The sequence below is a fragment of the Diaporthe citri genome (assembly GCF_014595645.1).
Source record: "Diaporthe citri strain NFHF-8-4 chromosome Unknown scaffold_9, whole genome shotgun sequence".
NCBI classification, from domain to species: domain Eukaryota; kingdom Fungi; phylum Ascomycota; class Sordariomycetes; order Diaporthales; family Diaporthaceae; genus Diaporthe; species Diaporthe citri.
Window position 1 is genome coordinate 201,262 of NW_025064854.1, and position 16,024 is coordinate 217,285.

Sequence of the window (16,024 nt, forward strand, 5' to 3'; positions counted from 1 at the left end):
ACAATGAGAAGATTCCTTCGTCTCATGGGAACAGCAGTGGAGATCATATCCCATCCATCTCTCCACACAACACTCGTGTTTTGTTGAGGCGGCTCTGCCCGGCGCCCCATTGAGACGCTGATTGATTGCTATGCGGTGCAAATAAGCGCAGTCAACAGTACTGACGTACATACGGTGTAAGAGTGATTGGCATTTCTCAGGGCGGTGGGTTGACCCGGGGCCATCATTGTTTGGCATTTTGGTACCGCGGCGGCGGCGTTGTCCAGCAAATGCACCGTCGATGCGGAATTGGTACTGAGTGTGCGATGCTGACTCAAGCCCCTGTGCATGATGTTTATGATCGCCGACCTAGATTGACGAGGATCCCGAGATCACCAGCGACACCTTCCAATGGGGTGTGGCTCCTCATCTCGGATGGCCTATGTGCCGAGCCAGGTCTAAGACTTGTTCGCCCAAAGGGCCCCTACCAAGAACACTGTCTATACGGGTCTATGTCTCTGTGGGTCTCGTAGTCGCTGGGGATTTCCGCGTGGGACCTAGACGTCAACATCCAGCCAGATGGGGAGGCCGATCGACACAGTTGATGGGGCCATGCTTTCTGATTTGGAATGGTCAACGTAACAGACCGCCAAGGGAAGAGGGGGGGAGAAGAACGTGGTCTGCCGCAAGCTGACGGTCTTGCAATATGATCAGTCAATCATCGATTGACATGCCTCAAATGTGGGTACTGTCTGGGAGGAAGATGACGGGCACGATTAACCGAAAGGGGTGAGCTCAAGCGTGCGGTGTTGCATCAGTTAGATCTTGTCTGGAGGTGGTGAGCAGGGGCGGCGGGAAGGCTAGTCGACCCAGACTGTCGGTGTCGGCGCAAATCTGGCAGGCCTCTTGGGCCCGGCTGCATGGTGATGTGATGTGATGGCGAAGGATCAATTAGTTTCTGCGCCGTGCCAGTATCATCTTCACCGAGCTCGTTTGCTTTTTTGGCTGCAGATGGCTGACAGGGAGGCTAGACCACCTGCTACCATGCCGGCGCCGAAGCCAAGTCGTACCCGAGAGGAGGAAACTTTTCGTGTCTGCTAGACCGGCTGCTGGGCGTGGTGCTTAAACCTTGCCATGGGTGGCGATCAGAATGCCGCGACCAGGCAAATGATCAATATTTAATATGTGCTTTATTGCACTACGTCCATTAGCCTGGAGGATCGCAGCAAGCATCAGGCATGGACGATAGCTGGTGGCTGGTCTCTGTACCCGACGTCCTGGGACCGCAGTCCCTGCTGGAGGCTGGAGGGCGTCGATGGCGGCCAACATGCCGCCAAATGGCGCATTTTCCCCGGCGCCGAAACCTCTAGGGTCCATCTCATCTTAAAGCATTCCAAGGCTGGGTTGGCCGGCAGACGGGAGCTCCCAGTAGTTACCAGACTGGCGGTGTCGCGGAAGACGGCTCCTTCACGTTCATCCGAACCCTGTTGGTCCTCTCGACTTCCTTGCCTCCGCCTAGTGCGCAGGTCCGCTTCTGTAGCCAAGGGGAGATGAGTGTAGCTTTGCGACATCACGCTCTTCCTCATGGGCTAATGCAGCCCGGGGGTTCAGACAGCACCGTGTCGTTCCAAGGCCCCATCAAAATGAGCTGACGCCAAGCGAGGCCGGCTCACAAGGAGGCCAGGTGTGTCTCTGATTCCTGGGCCTGATCTGGACTGTCTCCCCCACACGGTGAGAAGCAAGGGATGATTCGTTTAGTCAAATTACCACCGTGATGGATGCAACTCTCAACATCTGTAGCATATCTAGCTTGTCACTCAGACTCCGGGCCGACAACCATGGTGGCGGTGAGATGCACTGCTCGATTTGCCTCGAGCTGTTCGTGTGTGCTGTATCCGCTGCAGCTCATGGATCGGCGTCAAAGTGAAATGAGCTCGACCATCACCCACCATTCGCTAAAAAGGCATTTGGAAATCTCTGTCCTGGCAGTCATGCAAGCTGTCAGATGTTGGATGGACCCGAGGAGCTGGTAAGTCCGTTCTGGCAGTGGGACGATGCCCCGCGATGGGAAAGCCACCCCCATTCAAGCACCCGCACTCCCTGGTCCCCGGTGCCAGAGCGTCGGGTCCTCGAGCAGTGGGGACCACGTCAAGATTGCCGGGGATCATCTGAGAGGGAGGTATAGTGGAGCTGCTATCGAATCTGTGGGCATGGATTCTGTCCTTCGTCATCTGCATCGGCTAGGGTCCCGGCACCACCCAGATACGTACCGTACTACATGACAGGATGTGACTGGGCAGTGAGCAAATCTGCTTTGGTCACTCCGTACTCATTTCCAAATTTAGGTCTCGTGGGAGCCTGCGACTGCAGTAGCGTTGGCAAAGATCACAGGGCCCACTGAGAGGGATGTATCCTTGTTGTTAAGACCTGTGTGTTAAAGCCTTGATTCCTGTCCTGTTCAATTCTATCACGATCCCGGCGATCTGGGCCCATTGCTGGAGCTCAAACAACACCGGCATTATTGTTGAGCGGGATGTGATTGGGGTCTTGGTAAAATTGTGACGGGTGTTTTTGGAGTGTGGTACAAGTTTGAGGTCCTTTGGTGTGGGTAGAGCAGGTGGGGGGTTTTGTGATGTCTTTCCCCGGACGTCGCGGTGCGTGGCCGAAGTGCAAGGTAAACTACCGTGCTCTGCTCCGGTAATCCACGCTGTGTTGCAGTCAAGGCCCCTGGGTGCCGATCATTGAGTGAGAACACCGTAGTCAACATGGCACCGCTGCTCGAGGTGTGGACGGAGCCTGCAGGCGCTCATCCCGCTGGCGCCGCGACAAGGCCAATCGTAGCTGGTTGAGGCGAAATGTCTGCTTGTGATTATGAGGGCCCCATCATCGGATCGAACATGATCCGCGGTGTTATGGCCAGACAAGGCCTGGGATTGGGAGGGTCTCTGTGCTGCTGTCAGCTCCCCTCTTGCAGCGCACCAAGTCTTTTTGGGAGGCCCGCATGGTGCTGCCGGCCTCTCCAAGAGGCAGATCGCCCGCAGCAGTGCAACGTGTGCAAACGTTCCGTTCCGATTCAGGTTATGTATAACGAGCGTGGGAGGTTCGGGGAGCCAAGGTGGTATTCAAGAATCCTCAGCCTGCTCCAGACCTGTAAGTAGTCGAAGGGACAGAAATTTCTCCGGTTGACAAACGTAGACGCTGTTCTCTCAAGAATAACCTTGCATCGCCTAATCTATGAAGTCCTGCCAGTTCGCGGCACACGCGGCACAGTGGCAAGACTTGCTGCCGCCGCCGCCGGGAGTCCTGACAGCGGAGAGACCCGTCCCCGACGACACCTCGCAAGCTAGACCTGGCAAAGCTAGGCCTCGTGGAGCTGCGCGCCGCCTCACGTCAAGGTGGAGAACGACAAGATCGCTGCTGCATAGGACCTGAGGGCATGCTGCTTGAATAGGCTCCGAACAGGACCTTGAACTGGGGGTTGCTTGCGAGACGAGGTGGGTGCTTCTCATCTGTCTGGTCGATCGTATGTACGGGTCGCATTGGGTCCTGCCCTTGGTGGGAAGAACGGGCCGTGGCCAAGGTGCAGCCACGGCAATGTCGTTATGAGAGGCGGCGGCCCCCACAGCAAAAGGCCCATTCGAATTGTGGGAATGCCAACCTAGCGATTCCTGGCCAAAGGGTGTGTAGTACCGTTTCACCGACGCAACGAGTTTCGAGGGGAGAGGATGGGTGAGCATCGGCTTGCAACCATGGGCAGCGACCTTCTGGAAGGGAACAAGCACGCCGGGTGTGTCGTGCAATGCACCTGCAGTATGTGGGCTTTCTTTGGCGTAGCCTGGGAGATTGGGGTGGCTTCCTGTCGATAGGACGAACACCGAGACGATCGCCCAAGAGCCCAAGAGCCCAAGCACGCCCCGACGTATACTGCCCAAAGAAGACTGACCCGGCAGGTGCGGACCTACGTAGGTATGCCTGACCGATCAAGACTGCAGAGCAGAGGCTTAGGAGACAAGCTTGGAAGGCACAACCAACCCATTTCCACCTCCTCTGATGATGTACCAGCTACCGGAACCATGTACAGTACAGCAGTACAGTACAGTAGTACAGTACAGAACAATCTGCCTGTGCGCCCGCAGGGCATTGTCACTCGTGTCGCAACGGGCTTGCACCTTTTCCTTGTCATCAGACTGCACAGCGGGGGAGGGGACAGGGCAGAGCAAAAGGCAGGTGTAGTGCAGCCCAAACAAGCCTCTGGCCGGCGTTGCCGCCCTCGCGCCCTCCATCTCATTGGTCGCTTTCCGGAAAGAGCGACAACATCAAGTGCATCTGGGCAGGTGGGGGCATTCTCCTGTGAGCCCGATTCGGGACCGATGGTCGTATCTCGTCCTCAATCTCCCAAAGGGGCCCCTCTCATTCTGCACGCTGCGCCCAATCGCAACACCTGTGAGGCGCAATGACGAGATGCGCAAAGACCCGCCCAGACCATTCGACTGCCGGAGTGACTGCCAGCCAGACAGGGCAGTAGACGACAGTACCGCATACCAGACAGCTAGACAGCTAGACAGTGTAGATATGTGGTCTACCCAGCGACTTGGCCTCCTATCTCTGTGACCTGCAAACAATGACCATTCGAGGCCCGTCCCAAAGCGCTGCTGCTAGGCAGGCTAGGGCCCGCGGCCTCAGGGGCCTGCATCGAGGCCAACCTGGCGCCGGGTCGATGCGTCGTCTACTTGGTAGGTGGTCTACATCCACACTGCGACTACGGTATCTACTGTGCTGTGCTTCGCTGCCTGGCTGCAGACACGGGAGCCACATGACAGCCACCGCCAGCCAGCGGGCGGGTGGTACTTCATACAATACCGTTCATACTGTTTGATGAACTTCATGTCAAAGACGAATCCTGAAGTGCAAGGACAAGGGCCGGGGTCAGAGAGCAAGGGCGCATCCTAAAGCAAGAGCAGCATGTTGCCGCTTGAGTCTTGTGCGCCCGCAGACGACGTTGGCTGTGTTGTCGCGATCCCGACCACCCTCGCGCGTTTCAAATCTCCTTTGATGACCTGTTGGTTCGCCCATACAGACGCCAGCATCGCATCGCATGGCAGCACATAGCAGCGCAACGCATCAACAGGAGTCTTCTAGACGTCTGCTCGATGCTGGGCAAGGACCAGAACCCGTCTCTTGATGGTACCAGCTCGCACAGGAGACCAGTTGTGGTGACTTCGTGGTACAGGCCGCGGGCCTGCAGGTCCTGCCTGTCTCGTCAGCCCTATGCGCGCAAGCACGCAGCGAATCACCAAGGGCAGTCTGCGGGCAGACAGGTCGCAGGATTCCGGTGTCCAACAGCGAGACCAGGGGCTTGAGATTCTCTCATTTGCGAGAGCTGCCAGGCCGGCCATTTGCGTCGTTCAGATGCCCTGTCCCGGGTCAAGCCAACAACATCCATCATGGCATCCGCTGGCGAGCGGATTTGACAGCATGCAAGGGCTGACCGCAACTCTTCGACGAGTCAATGCATCCCGTTCCCTGGCCTTTCATTTGGAAAGCATGTCAGACGCTGCATCAGCATACCGTCCACATGTCTCACGGATCCATCCACTCCATCCGGAAAATTGCAACTCTCCAAATACGACCCGCGCCGCCCGCCAATGAGAGCCCTGCTCCTGCATACATGGTGGTCTGCATACCACGAGGCAACCCTGCTGGGTCGCCGCGACTACGATCCAGCCATCCGGCCTATCCAGCCATCCTACAGGCTACCATCACACCCTTCCGCCCGCCCCATCTCCATCGAGCCCCCGAACGTGGGTATGGGTACCGTCCGTGGATTGTGGGTCATCCGTCGCGTGCCATTGTACACAGTAACCTTCCCTTCGAAGCATCTGCTACAAGTCCCAACTGAGAGGATTTGGCCCCCTCAAATTAACTCCCCCACCCGCCGGACGTCAGCACTCTGATTTCTTGCTTGTCACCCCGTCGAGAGACAAAGCGAAGCAGTCCCCTTTACCTTGCATGTTTCTGGCTCACAGGCCACTGCCCTGCAAAGCAGACGATGCCTTATTCATCATGGCGGCGAGCGAGTGGCCAGCGCTAGCACAACGGACACGGGCACGGGCACGGCCCTTAGCTACTGTCCTTGTTCAACTGTTCAACCTACGTCGAATGCTCGCGGCCTCTAGGGTAAGACCGCTATAGACGCACGGGCGCCATGTTCGTTTGAAGGTGGCCTTGTCCTTTCCCGTGGAGTAGCCCCGGGAGCGCAGGGCCGTCAAAAGCCTTCACAGGGCTGCAAGCGCCATTGGCAGGCCAAGGAGCCTCGGACGCCTGACCACATCGGACACACCCTGCACTGTCGTCTCAGAGGCATCATACGAGGCCGCCAGGCACGCAGCTCTCAAACTCTATCGTTCCTGCCATCGAAAAAATGCGTGGTTGCAGGGGTACGTTATGGAATGTGCCCCTTGAGCCCTCCAGCACGGCTGCATGCCTGTCAGCAAGCCACACCCTCCTGTAAGCGATGTAGGAGGTCATATCTGATGCCGAGTCTCATGTCAGTGTCGGACGTCCTGACGGCTGTCTGATGCCCACCATCAAAGCCGTGCCTCGTCCTTGACTGACGCCTCTTGGGTCGGAGCTACGACTGCCCTATCAGGATCAAATCTTACCGGACAGCATGAGTGCTGAGATTACGAAGTCACGCTTTCATCTCGAGCGATGTTACGAAGGCGCACGCCTGGTGTTCAATAGAACTGCGGCGAGGCCATCCGGTCTAGGGATTGCTCGAAACACTTGAGGCAGAGCAGATGACCCAATGCATGACATCCAGGGCATCATCGCGGCGTAGCATTGCAGCTTGGACAAGCTGTAGTCAGGACCCAGCAGTCTGGAGGCAGCCGGGAACGATTGGATGGGAATCAACCGACACAAAGGACGTGATTGCGCTCACAGGGCCGGAAAAGCCAAAAGCCAACCCAAAGCACTCTCTGCATTGGCTCTACACCGGCTCCCACACTAAAACATGCTTGGGTTCGGTGAACACGACCTGCCAATGATGTGGCAGGACCCAAGCCCATATTGCGAAAATGATGGCAACCGTTTGCAAGCTCGAAACTTGGCCATCGGGGTAGCTTCCTGCCACCTTGCTGCGATGGGTTGTTGGTGTTCGGCGAAGCATCGCAGCAGCAATTGCCTACCCGACGGTATGGCACACACAGCTTCCTCACTGCTCTCTCTCCTGAGTTTTCTTTTTTTAATTCATGGGCAGAGCCATCCCCACAGATGCAGGGACTTTCCCGGCCCAAGCTTTTCTGACCATCGCATCTCCTCCAATCAGCTATGAGGAACGTTCTGTCGGAAGTATGTGTGGGCCCTGGCTCTGCCCAGAAGACGTCAGCCACAGCTATTCCACATCAGGAGGCAATCCTCGAGGGACAGATCTTCACCCCGACTCGTCAGAAAAGGATTGTTCGCTGCATGCCGTCACAGGGTGTCACCATTGGTTTGGGTTTCACAAAACAACGATAGACAATTGACGAGAGAAACTGTCCCTCGGCCTTTGACCCAGATTCATCTGCTTGTCCGACCCGGCCAAGTTTTTGACTTGCAGCAGAGAGAGACAACAACGCCTCTTCAGACGGGGCTTCTGAACCTTTCTCACGCAAATTGTGATGGTCCACGGGAGAGGCTTGATGCTCATTCTTCGGAGGCATACTGCGACGAGTTGCATGGGCGTGTCGTTGGGATGGGAAGGTAATGTCAACAGCGGTTTTGTACCTGCTCAATTGGCAATATGTACGAAATTACCGAAGAAAACTAACCCCGGGTGTAGCCCGGATGATAAACGAAGCTTCTTTTTTCGGAACAAGCTTCTCGTACCCGGTGGTCGACGAGCTTCGCGGGGTGTTGTTTTGGAGCGCGTGGGTCTTTGTTTTAGCGCTTAATGCTTCAGAGCCACTCGAAGCGATGACAGACATTCACACAGGGCCCAGGGCGGACTGCGGAGCGGGAGAGGTTCATTCTCGTTGCCCCGAGGCATGTTTCAAGATAAGAAAGGGAAGTCTTACCCATGCATGGAAGGAGACAACAGGGCAAATGTGGTCTGCACCTGCCGGCACTCACGCGAAACTGACCGGTTGACCAAGGAGTGCGAGCGCATCCAGGCCTGCGAATGGACTTGCAAACGGAGAGACCGACAGAACAGCTTTGAATTGGCTTTGATTACAATACCAGTCACCACCATCTCAACACTCCTCGTGAGGCAATCATCCAATACAAGCACTGACAGCTCACAACGGCTCATCAGCCCGCCTTCTTGGCCAGAAGAATGCTTGTGAAGGTGGAAGCGGTGCCTAGCTGGACCATTTCCGCAACTAGACAAGCGAATGCAAACAAGATGCTGACTGTGCACGGAAAAGGCTTGGTGACTGCTCACTTCGTACTCGGCAAGTGTGGACGGATAGCCAGCAGGAGTTCCATGACACAACAGTGATGAGAGTACGACACTCGGTTCTGCACGGACATTAGAAATAGCGATGACGACCTGTCAGCATCGACATTAATGCCTATTACAGCAGCGGCAGCAGCAATGCAGTCACCCTGCCGATGAGCCTCTCAGGCGGGTGTGGTGATGTGATGCTGAGAGGGAAGAGGACATGACACCATACAGTAGCCGGAAGAAGGGTAGTGCGGTAAGGCTGTGCACTTATTTCGGGAATGTCACGCCTGTGCACTGCTGGGTGGTGGCCTAGTGCCGCCAGTAAACCCCAGTCACAATCGACCGACCGACCCCTTGGTGCTCGGGACAACAGACCTCCCGGGCGCACGCTGGTTGAAGGGTGGCCTTCCCAGTGCATCCGTTGTGGGCTGTACAGTTACCACACACACACACACACACACACACACACACACACACACACTCCAGCTACGCCGAGTGTCACGTTGTTGCCTACTATTGACGTTCATGATGATGCTTACCTGCGCGGCAGTAGGGAGGTATGCTTGATTCCTGACCGCCAGGCACGGCCACCGGCAGCCGTGTGCTGCATGGCCCCTCGGTGTGGACTGCATGCGCTACAATTTTGGCTGGTGCCCATCTTGCATATTCGCAGCACGGCGCAAGAGACATGCATCGTGATCGATCACGAAAACAAAAATAGCAGACATATGCCAGTGAGGATAGGGCCTTCGCAAACCTTCGACCTTGCAGTGGCTGCCTGTGGAAAACAAGGCCGCTCGCGGCACTCGAAGTGGGTGACGTTTCAGGGGCTTGTCCTTGTCGACCCAGGCCCGAAGCGATCTGGATCGTCGCCCACGACAGAGCTTGTGACCTCACCAGCCCAGGCCCTGATCCCCACCGACCGTCGGTGCCGAGCCCGACCAAGGCTCGGAAGAGATGGGAGCCAGATTGATAGTGCGCTCTTGGCCTGCTGTCGCTCAGATGACTGGCTGGCGCTATTGGACAGGGTCCGCGATAGCCCTGCCTTGGGACAAACCTACACGTGATGTGTGGAAGATGGGAGATCCATCTATATCAGTAACATGATATGGGGCCTCCCTTCCGCAATCGGGCACCGGCGTGACCTTGAACTGTGAGAATAAGCTTCGGGGAGGTGCCGGCGAGTGCGACACTGCAACACGTCTCCACGGCCCAGAGCCAGGGCGCTGGGAAGGAGACGGACGGGGATCACAGACTTCCGTGCACAGTGACGAGTCTGGCGCGGCGTGGCCCCAAAAAAAGGAGGTGTAGGGGGGACGGGGGAGACATCAGATTGTATACTACTGTTGCCGTCTTGTTGCGCAGCGATAATGCGATGATGAGACGGACTCCCAGTGCACGGCAAATGAGATCAGAGGACACACTCAATCTTACGAGCAGGCATGATCCTGATGTGTCTGTGCAGAGACCGGTAGATACAGCAATCAATCGACTGGTTGTTCTGTATACAGAGAAATAAGAAACGAGAGACATGCGGTGACAGGCCAGGTAAATTTGACTTGCGGTCACAGCAGTCAGAAACCAACCGACCCAGGCGGCCTTCGGAACCTTGGAACGAGCGAACGACCAACGTCCGGACTAGCACCGTACGGTAGTCCTTAGCCAAGCACAACGGCAGCAGCGATAGGTGGCCGAGCACAAGCAGTCCAGCAGAGACCATCACATCACGGGTTAATGCCACCACCAAACAGAAGGGTCTTGATGAGTTAGCAGTATGAGACGTATCCCCAGGCCCGGTCCCAAGTCCCGCCAGGCCTGCGTATCAGGAGCAAATAAGCATGCGCCGTGGATCGCAAGACGCTCTATCCATATGCATGTCTCAGTCAGAATATAACGGGATCTCCATGCCTGTCTTGGAGCAGAAATCTTGGAAATGTCTCGCTTGCCCACCCACGTCCCCGCAGCCGCTATCTCGTTTCCGGCGAGGTCGCTTGACGAAGGAGAGTGGGCAAAAAAAAGCGAATGCGTGTGAGAGTTCAGATCACCCGCAGCTTTGGTCTCCTCGTGTTTCCCAGGCCGTGGAGGGCCAACCCTGGAAGGGCTGCAGAGACAGCAGAAACTCGGCCACCAGGGCTAGAGAGACGTGACCATGACCAGACGGGACTAAGCAGCGCAGCCCAAGCCCAAAGCCCAAGCTACGTAAACTATGCCAGGACCGGCGGGCGGACAGGACGGGCGGGCGCGCGGGAGCGACGGCCAGAGGAAGGACTGGGGGAGGACTGGGGGAGGACTGGGGGAGGCTGTGACTTCAAAATAGCGGGTTCCCAAGGTCCCATCCTTGTCTGCGACAGATGACGCCGTCACTTTTCGGCGCTGCGGCCTGGACCGCCAGGCATTGCTGTGCTCTGGCTACATCTGCGTCTGTGTTTGTCAATGTGGTAGTGATGGGGAAAGGAGGACTCCAATCCCTGGAAGTGGAACAAATCGCATCTCTCTAGGTATTCTGTTGTATGTGGCCGACATACGCTCAGCGGGAGACCCTGGAGCCAAGCATCGTTGGGTCCATTTCAAGAATCACGCATGCCTGTGGATTCGACCGTCATGATCATGGTTAAACGGCCAGTAGCAGGAGGCATGCCTGCATTCAAGCTCATCAGTCAAGACCCGGCTAGGCATTTTGCCTACAACCAACCAACTGGTCACGGCCTTTCAGTCAGAAGCAAGCAACGCAAGCACATCCCACTAGAGGTCGTTGACGCCAGTCGCAAGTGTCTGGTCGCCAGGACAGCCATCGCCCAGGCCGTGTCTGTTCGTCAGGAGAAGGCTCAGGGGAAGGCATTTGCTAAGGAGTGCCAAGGAGAAGAAGAAAGCATAGGCGGGTGAGCAGCAAGGGCCCTAGAGGCCTTACCAGAGGCCCCAGTAAGCGAGGAGGGCTGCGTAGGTACTGCAGGTACGTATACACACACATACCTCGCGGCGGAAGTGTATACCTGCGAGATGGGCAGGGCGGTAATCAGTCCAAAATTTGCAGGGCGGGCGAACGAGAGAGATGGGCGCCCAGAGGGGGACAGCAGTACGTGACAATACACGGTACGCCCAAAATACACATGTCGCAAGTAGACTAGTAGGAAGACCCTTTTTGTCCCAGGAGTATGGGCGCGGTCCACATGGAACATGAGCGCAATTACCGCAGAAACGAACAGGACCAACATCACCACCAGCATCACATCTCATCTAATTCTCATCGCATCATCACACCCAACAAAACAGGACGGAATGGCGCAGTTGACCGCAGGTTACCGCAGGCTACTCGCAGGCTATTCGAATTGAGAAAGATGCCATGCATAGTAGACCATGCTATTCCACCCCGGTCCCCCTTTGGCAACATCAACAACAGACTCTGGGGCGCATTGCGCGTTCGTCTTGTCTGCCAAGCTGGGTGGTGTGCACACACACACGGACACACACTCTGGGAATGTAGCAATGTATCAAGTAGCAACAGCACAGCCCACGGTGCCTGTGTCTGCTTTGCCGTCCCAAAAAAAGGCCCTCTGAAGGATCGGTACCCGCATCGCATTGCAGCTGTTTACCACGAGGCTTTGAGATGGTGGAATCCTTCGACTATGCATCAGTGGGATCGCCATGGTACCAGAAAGAATGCTACCGCACTGACTCCGACCCGTGGGCGTTCTGTCCTGTCCCATCATTCCCCGGGCGCCCCAGGGCCCGTCCAGAAAGGTACTTTTGCCAAAGCGACTCTGGACGGCCTGGACGGTGTCGAGGTTACTGCCCAAGTGGGATAGGCCCCGTAGGCAGCAGTTAAACCGCACTCAGCAAGATGCGACGGCCTATTTTGGTAAGCAGCCTGCAGTTTATGTGCGTCCACAGCCCACAGGCCAGCCCAGGACCCACAGCCTTGGGCACCGCACTGCAACTCCCAGAGGGCCCCAGAGGCAGAGGGCCACAGACAGTGGGAGCGAGTGACGAGAGAGGGAGAGGGAGGGCCCGCGAGCGGAATTCGCTTTTTGGGCGTGGGTGGGCCAGGCAGAGGCCAGGCGTGGCCCAGGGCAGGGCACCCTTCGCGGGCAAAGGAACCCTGCTCAGTCCCGTCGATGGCTTCCACCCCTCCCCTCTGGTCCCACGCCAGCAATCGAGCGACCGGGCGACCTGCGCTGCTCTGGCTGCCCGGGGCCCCCCTGGCTGCCCTCCCACACCAAATGCTGACATGGGTGCAAGGCCGGGGCCAGGGGGCAGGGGGCAGGGGGCAGGGGGGCAGGGGGGCAGGGGGCAGGGAGGTGGGGGTACGTACCTGCCCTGCCCTGCCCTGCCGTGTCCAGTGCCCACTGCACAGCACGGTACGGGTACGGGTACGGGTACCTTGTATCTTTTTGCTTCGCCTCTGGCCCTACCACCAAGATCCAATATGGAGCCCATCGACCCAAGCCATCCGCCCGCCAGACACGTAAAACACCACGCCGTCTATATCAACCCCGAGGGCCCCCAACCCATCTTATCCCAGCTGACTCCCCTTTCGCCCTCATGGTCCCCAGACATTCCTGTGATATCCACGGCCTCGCTACGCTCCATCTCCACGGTTTCAACCTCGCCAACACGCGCTCCACCGCCGCCCAACACCGTCTCCCACATCGCACGCCCACCGCCTGCCTTGGCACATCCGGACAGACGCACTCTCGCCTTGCGCCTACTCCTCACCAGGCTGGGATATCTCGAGATCTACGACAACTCAGCACGTGTGAAGGGGACCAAGGGATCTCACAAAAAAGCTTGAAGAGCTAGGCCAAAAAACCCAGAACAGCCCGGCGCAAAAGACTCGGAGACCGCCACATCGGCACCGTCACCTATCTCACCAGGAGTCAACCTCGATCCGCGGGCACCAAAAAAAGACGACAAGCACGTATGAGCTTCTGACCTCGGCTGCTTCTTCATCCTCTGGGACTTCCAGGCTCTCATCAGCATCCCACCTCAGCACCTTCCTGTCAGGATCTGACCGTCTGGTATGAGCTAGACATCTGCATGTAAGGCTTACGCCTCGTCGCTGTGTGAGACAAGAGCCGTCTTGACTGACCCCATCGCCGTAGCCTGAGCTCCGTCGCCACTCTCGGATCTGACTTCTCTGACGGAGTCATATTGTGAGACCAGCCTAGTTGTATTCTGTCGCCACCACCATGGTATCTCTTGAGCATCACACTTTCGCCATGTTGCCCAGACACATGAGTGAGGAGCAGGAGCACCTGAGCTCCATCTACCCTGATCCTCCCCAAGGCGCCTTCTCTGCTGCCGGCGTGGACCTGGGCCTCACCTCCGACGTCTACTTCCCACGACTCGCCCAGGAATTCCCCTCAAACATGAACGGCTTTGACCACCACCTGCCATATGCCGCCGACGGCCCCACAGGCTGGTCGTATGGCGGTCGCATGTCACCGCCCATATTCCAGGAAGACAGAGAGATGGGCATCCCTTCAAACATGTCCACTGCTTCTGCCCCTTCAGCGCCTTCCTCAGCAGTCGGCTCACCACAGTCAAACCACGGCCAGCCAGCACCAGTACCCGAGTGGGCAGGCCCTCAAGGCGTGGCCCTGAGCCCCGGCATCGTCGGCTCTCACGAGTACTTCACCGGCTCCGAGTACAACAGCTACGTCCCACAAGGTATGGAGGATCTCACACCTTTCGCGTTCGCAGACAGTTCAAAACCACCCGGATATGTTGGTGAGTCACCAAAGACTTCTACATCCGTTGCTCCCGAGCATCTCCAGCAAGAACAGCGTAGTTCTGCTCCTGTCTCCCCTCCTGTGTCCTGCCAATCATCATGTACTGTACCCGCCGAGCCTTGGTCTGCTGTGGATGCTTGTTCTGTCGCCTCGCAGGCGCAGACGTCGAGTTCGCCGATTTCCCCCCAGTCGTCCAGAAAATCCAGTGTCTTCACTTCTCCTGATTCCGTAACTCCGTTTTCTTCTCCCACAGCGGCTGGCTGGACAAGTCCGACAACGCCTCAAGTGGTTTCTTCTTTCTTTTCTCAGTCTAGTGGTCATTTTATTGCTCCTCTCGGGTCTTCTTGTTGGTTTCCTTGATAATCTCTTCAGCTCTCCGAAGAGGCATTTTGCTGACTTTGTGATTTCTCCATCAGACCCAAGCTTGATCCACCACGAGATCAGCCGGCCGCTCATGCCGCCTTATGACGCTGGTTTCCAGCAGAACTCATCCGCATACCCCAACTCGCCCGCTCTCACTGCATCCTCACCACACCTAAGGACAGGCAGCCAAAGCCCATTCATGCCACCCAACGCCAGCTACCACTACTCTCCTTACCAAGCACCGATCGACCAAGGACGACGGCCCAGCCTGGTCTCGTATCAGTCCGGCCATTCTGGAGCGTACAGCGACAGTGACTCGAAGGAGAAGCAACGATGCCCGCATCCCGACTGCGGAAAGACCTTCAAGGACCTCAAAGCCCACATGTTGACTCACCAGACGGAGCGCCCCGAGAAGTGCCCCATCACGACGTGTGAGTACCACATTAAGGGCTTTGCGAGGAAGTATGACAAGAACCGTCATACCCTCACCCATTACAAAGGCACCATGGTCTGCGGTTTCTGCCCAGGCTCCGGCTCCGCAGCGGAGAAGTCCTTTAACAGGGCAGACGTGTTCAAGAGGCACCTTACAGCGGTGCACGGAGTGGAGCAGACACCACCCAACAGCCGCAAGAACAAGAATGGTGCCTCCACCTCAACATCCACGGGGAAGAAGCCAGGGCCCGGTTACGCGCCCGATGCCACTGGCAAGTGTTCGACATGTTCGCAGACGTTCAGCAACGCGCAGGACTTCTACGAGCACTTGGACGACTGTGTTCTGCGCATTGTTCAGCAAGAAGACCCTGCTGAGGCGGTCAACGCGAGGAGGCTCGCGGAGGTCGAGAACGACCGCGAGGTGCACGCCACGCTGGAGAAGAACAGCCTGCCGACCACGACGCAGACGATGATGACGGAGGACGACGATGACGAGGAGCTGATGGAGGACGAGGAGGGCCAGTTCCTCGACGAGCAGAACCTGATGGCGCTCGGCGTCAAGACCTCGGCGTCGCCCACCAAAAAGTCCAAGGGCAACCCGGCCAACGGCGTGCAGAAGTCCCGCGGCCTGACGCACTCGCGTGGCGGTGTCTCCATGTCCAAATCCAACGCCAGCAGCCGGGCGCGCAAGCACCGGAGGGAGTACCCGTCGTCGTGGGGTTTCGACAAGGGCCAGATGACGATGAAGAAGCGGGTAATGGCCGTCTTTGACGGACCCCGCCGACTGGCCAAGGACGACATGATGCTGTCCACGGAGCGCGAGGTGCGGGTGCCACTTGCGGACGGCAAGTCCTATGTCACCGACCTGGACGTCCAGACCATGAAGCGTGCCGAGGGCTTCCTCAACGCCACCGAGGAGGAGAAGGGCATCTGGATCTCAGATGACCCGACGGAGGACGACATCAAGGCCATGCTGGATGCTCAGATGCAATGAGCCGGCATCGTTGATGATGCTACCCTCTTTATATACCCCACACAGATTCGGGATGCGGGGCAGGCCCGACGCGCAGGAGAATCTTGATACCCACTC

General features: G+C 57.3%; 3 protein-coding genes across 3 annotated transcripts; all 3 read left to right on the forward strand.

The window, feature by feature from the left end:
* Positions 1-10,990: 10,990 nt before the first annotated feature.
* On the forward strand, positions 10,991-11,293 carry INS49_015241 (uncharacterized protein; the record flags this gene model as incomplete). Its single annotated transcript, XM_043175923.1, has 1 exon — positions 10,991-11,293. One exon carries the CDS (start codon positions 10,991-10,993, stop codon positions 11,291-11,293), a length of 303 nt encoding a protein of 100 aa, XP_043019378.1.
* Positions 11,294-12,833: 1,540 nt separating this feature from the next.
* Positions 12,834-13,199, forward strand: INS49_015242 (uncharacterized protein; the record flags this gene model as incomplete). Its single annotated transcript, XM_043175924.1, has 1 exon — positions 12,834-13,199. The coding sequence occupies one exon, from the start codon at positions 12,834-12,836 to the stop codon at positions 13,197-13,199; it is 366 nt and encodes a 121-aa protein (XP_043019379.1).
* Positions 13,200-13,626: 427 nt separating this feature from the next.
* INS49_015243 (uncharacterized protein) lies at positions 13,627-15,928 on the forward strand (the record flags this gene model as incomplete). The annotated part of the gene is made up of 2 exons (XM_043175925.1): positions 13,627-14,137; positions 14,556-15,928. 2 exons carry the CDS (start codon positions 13,627-13,629, stop codon positions 15,926-15,928), a joined length of 1,884 nt encoding a protein of 627 aa, XP_043019380.1.
* Positions 15,929-16,024: the final 96 nt, after the last annotated feature.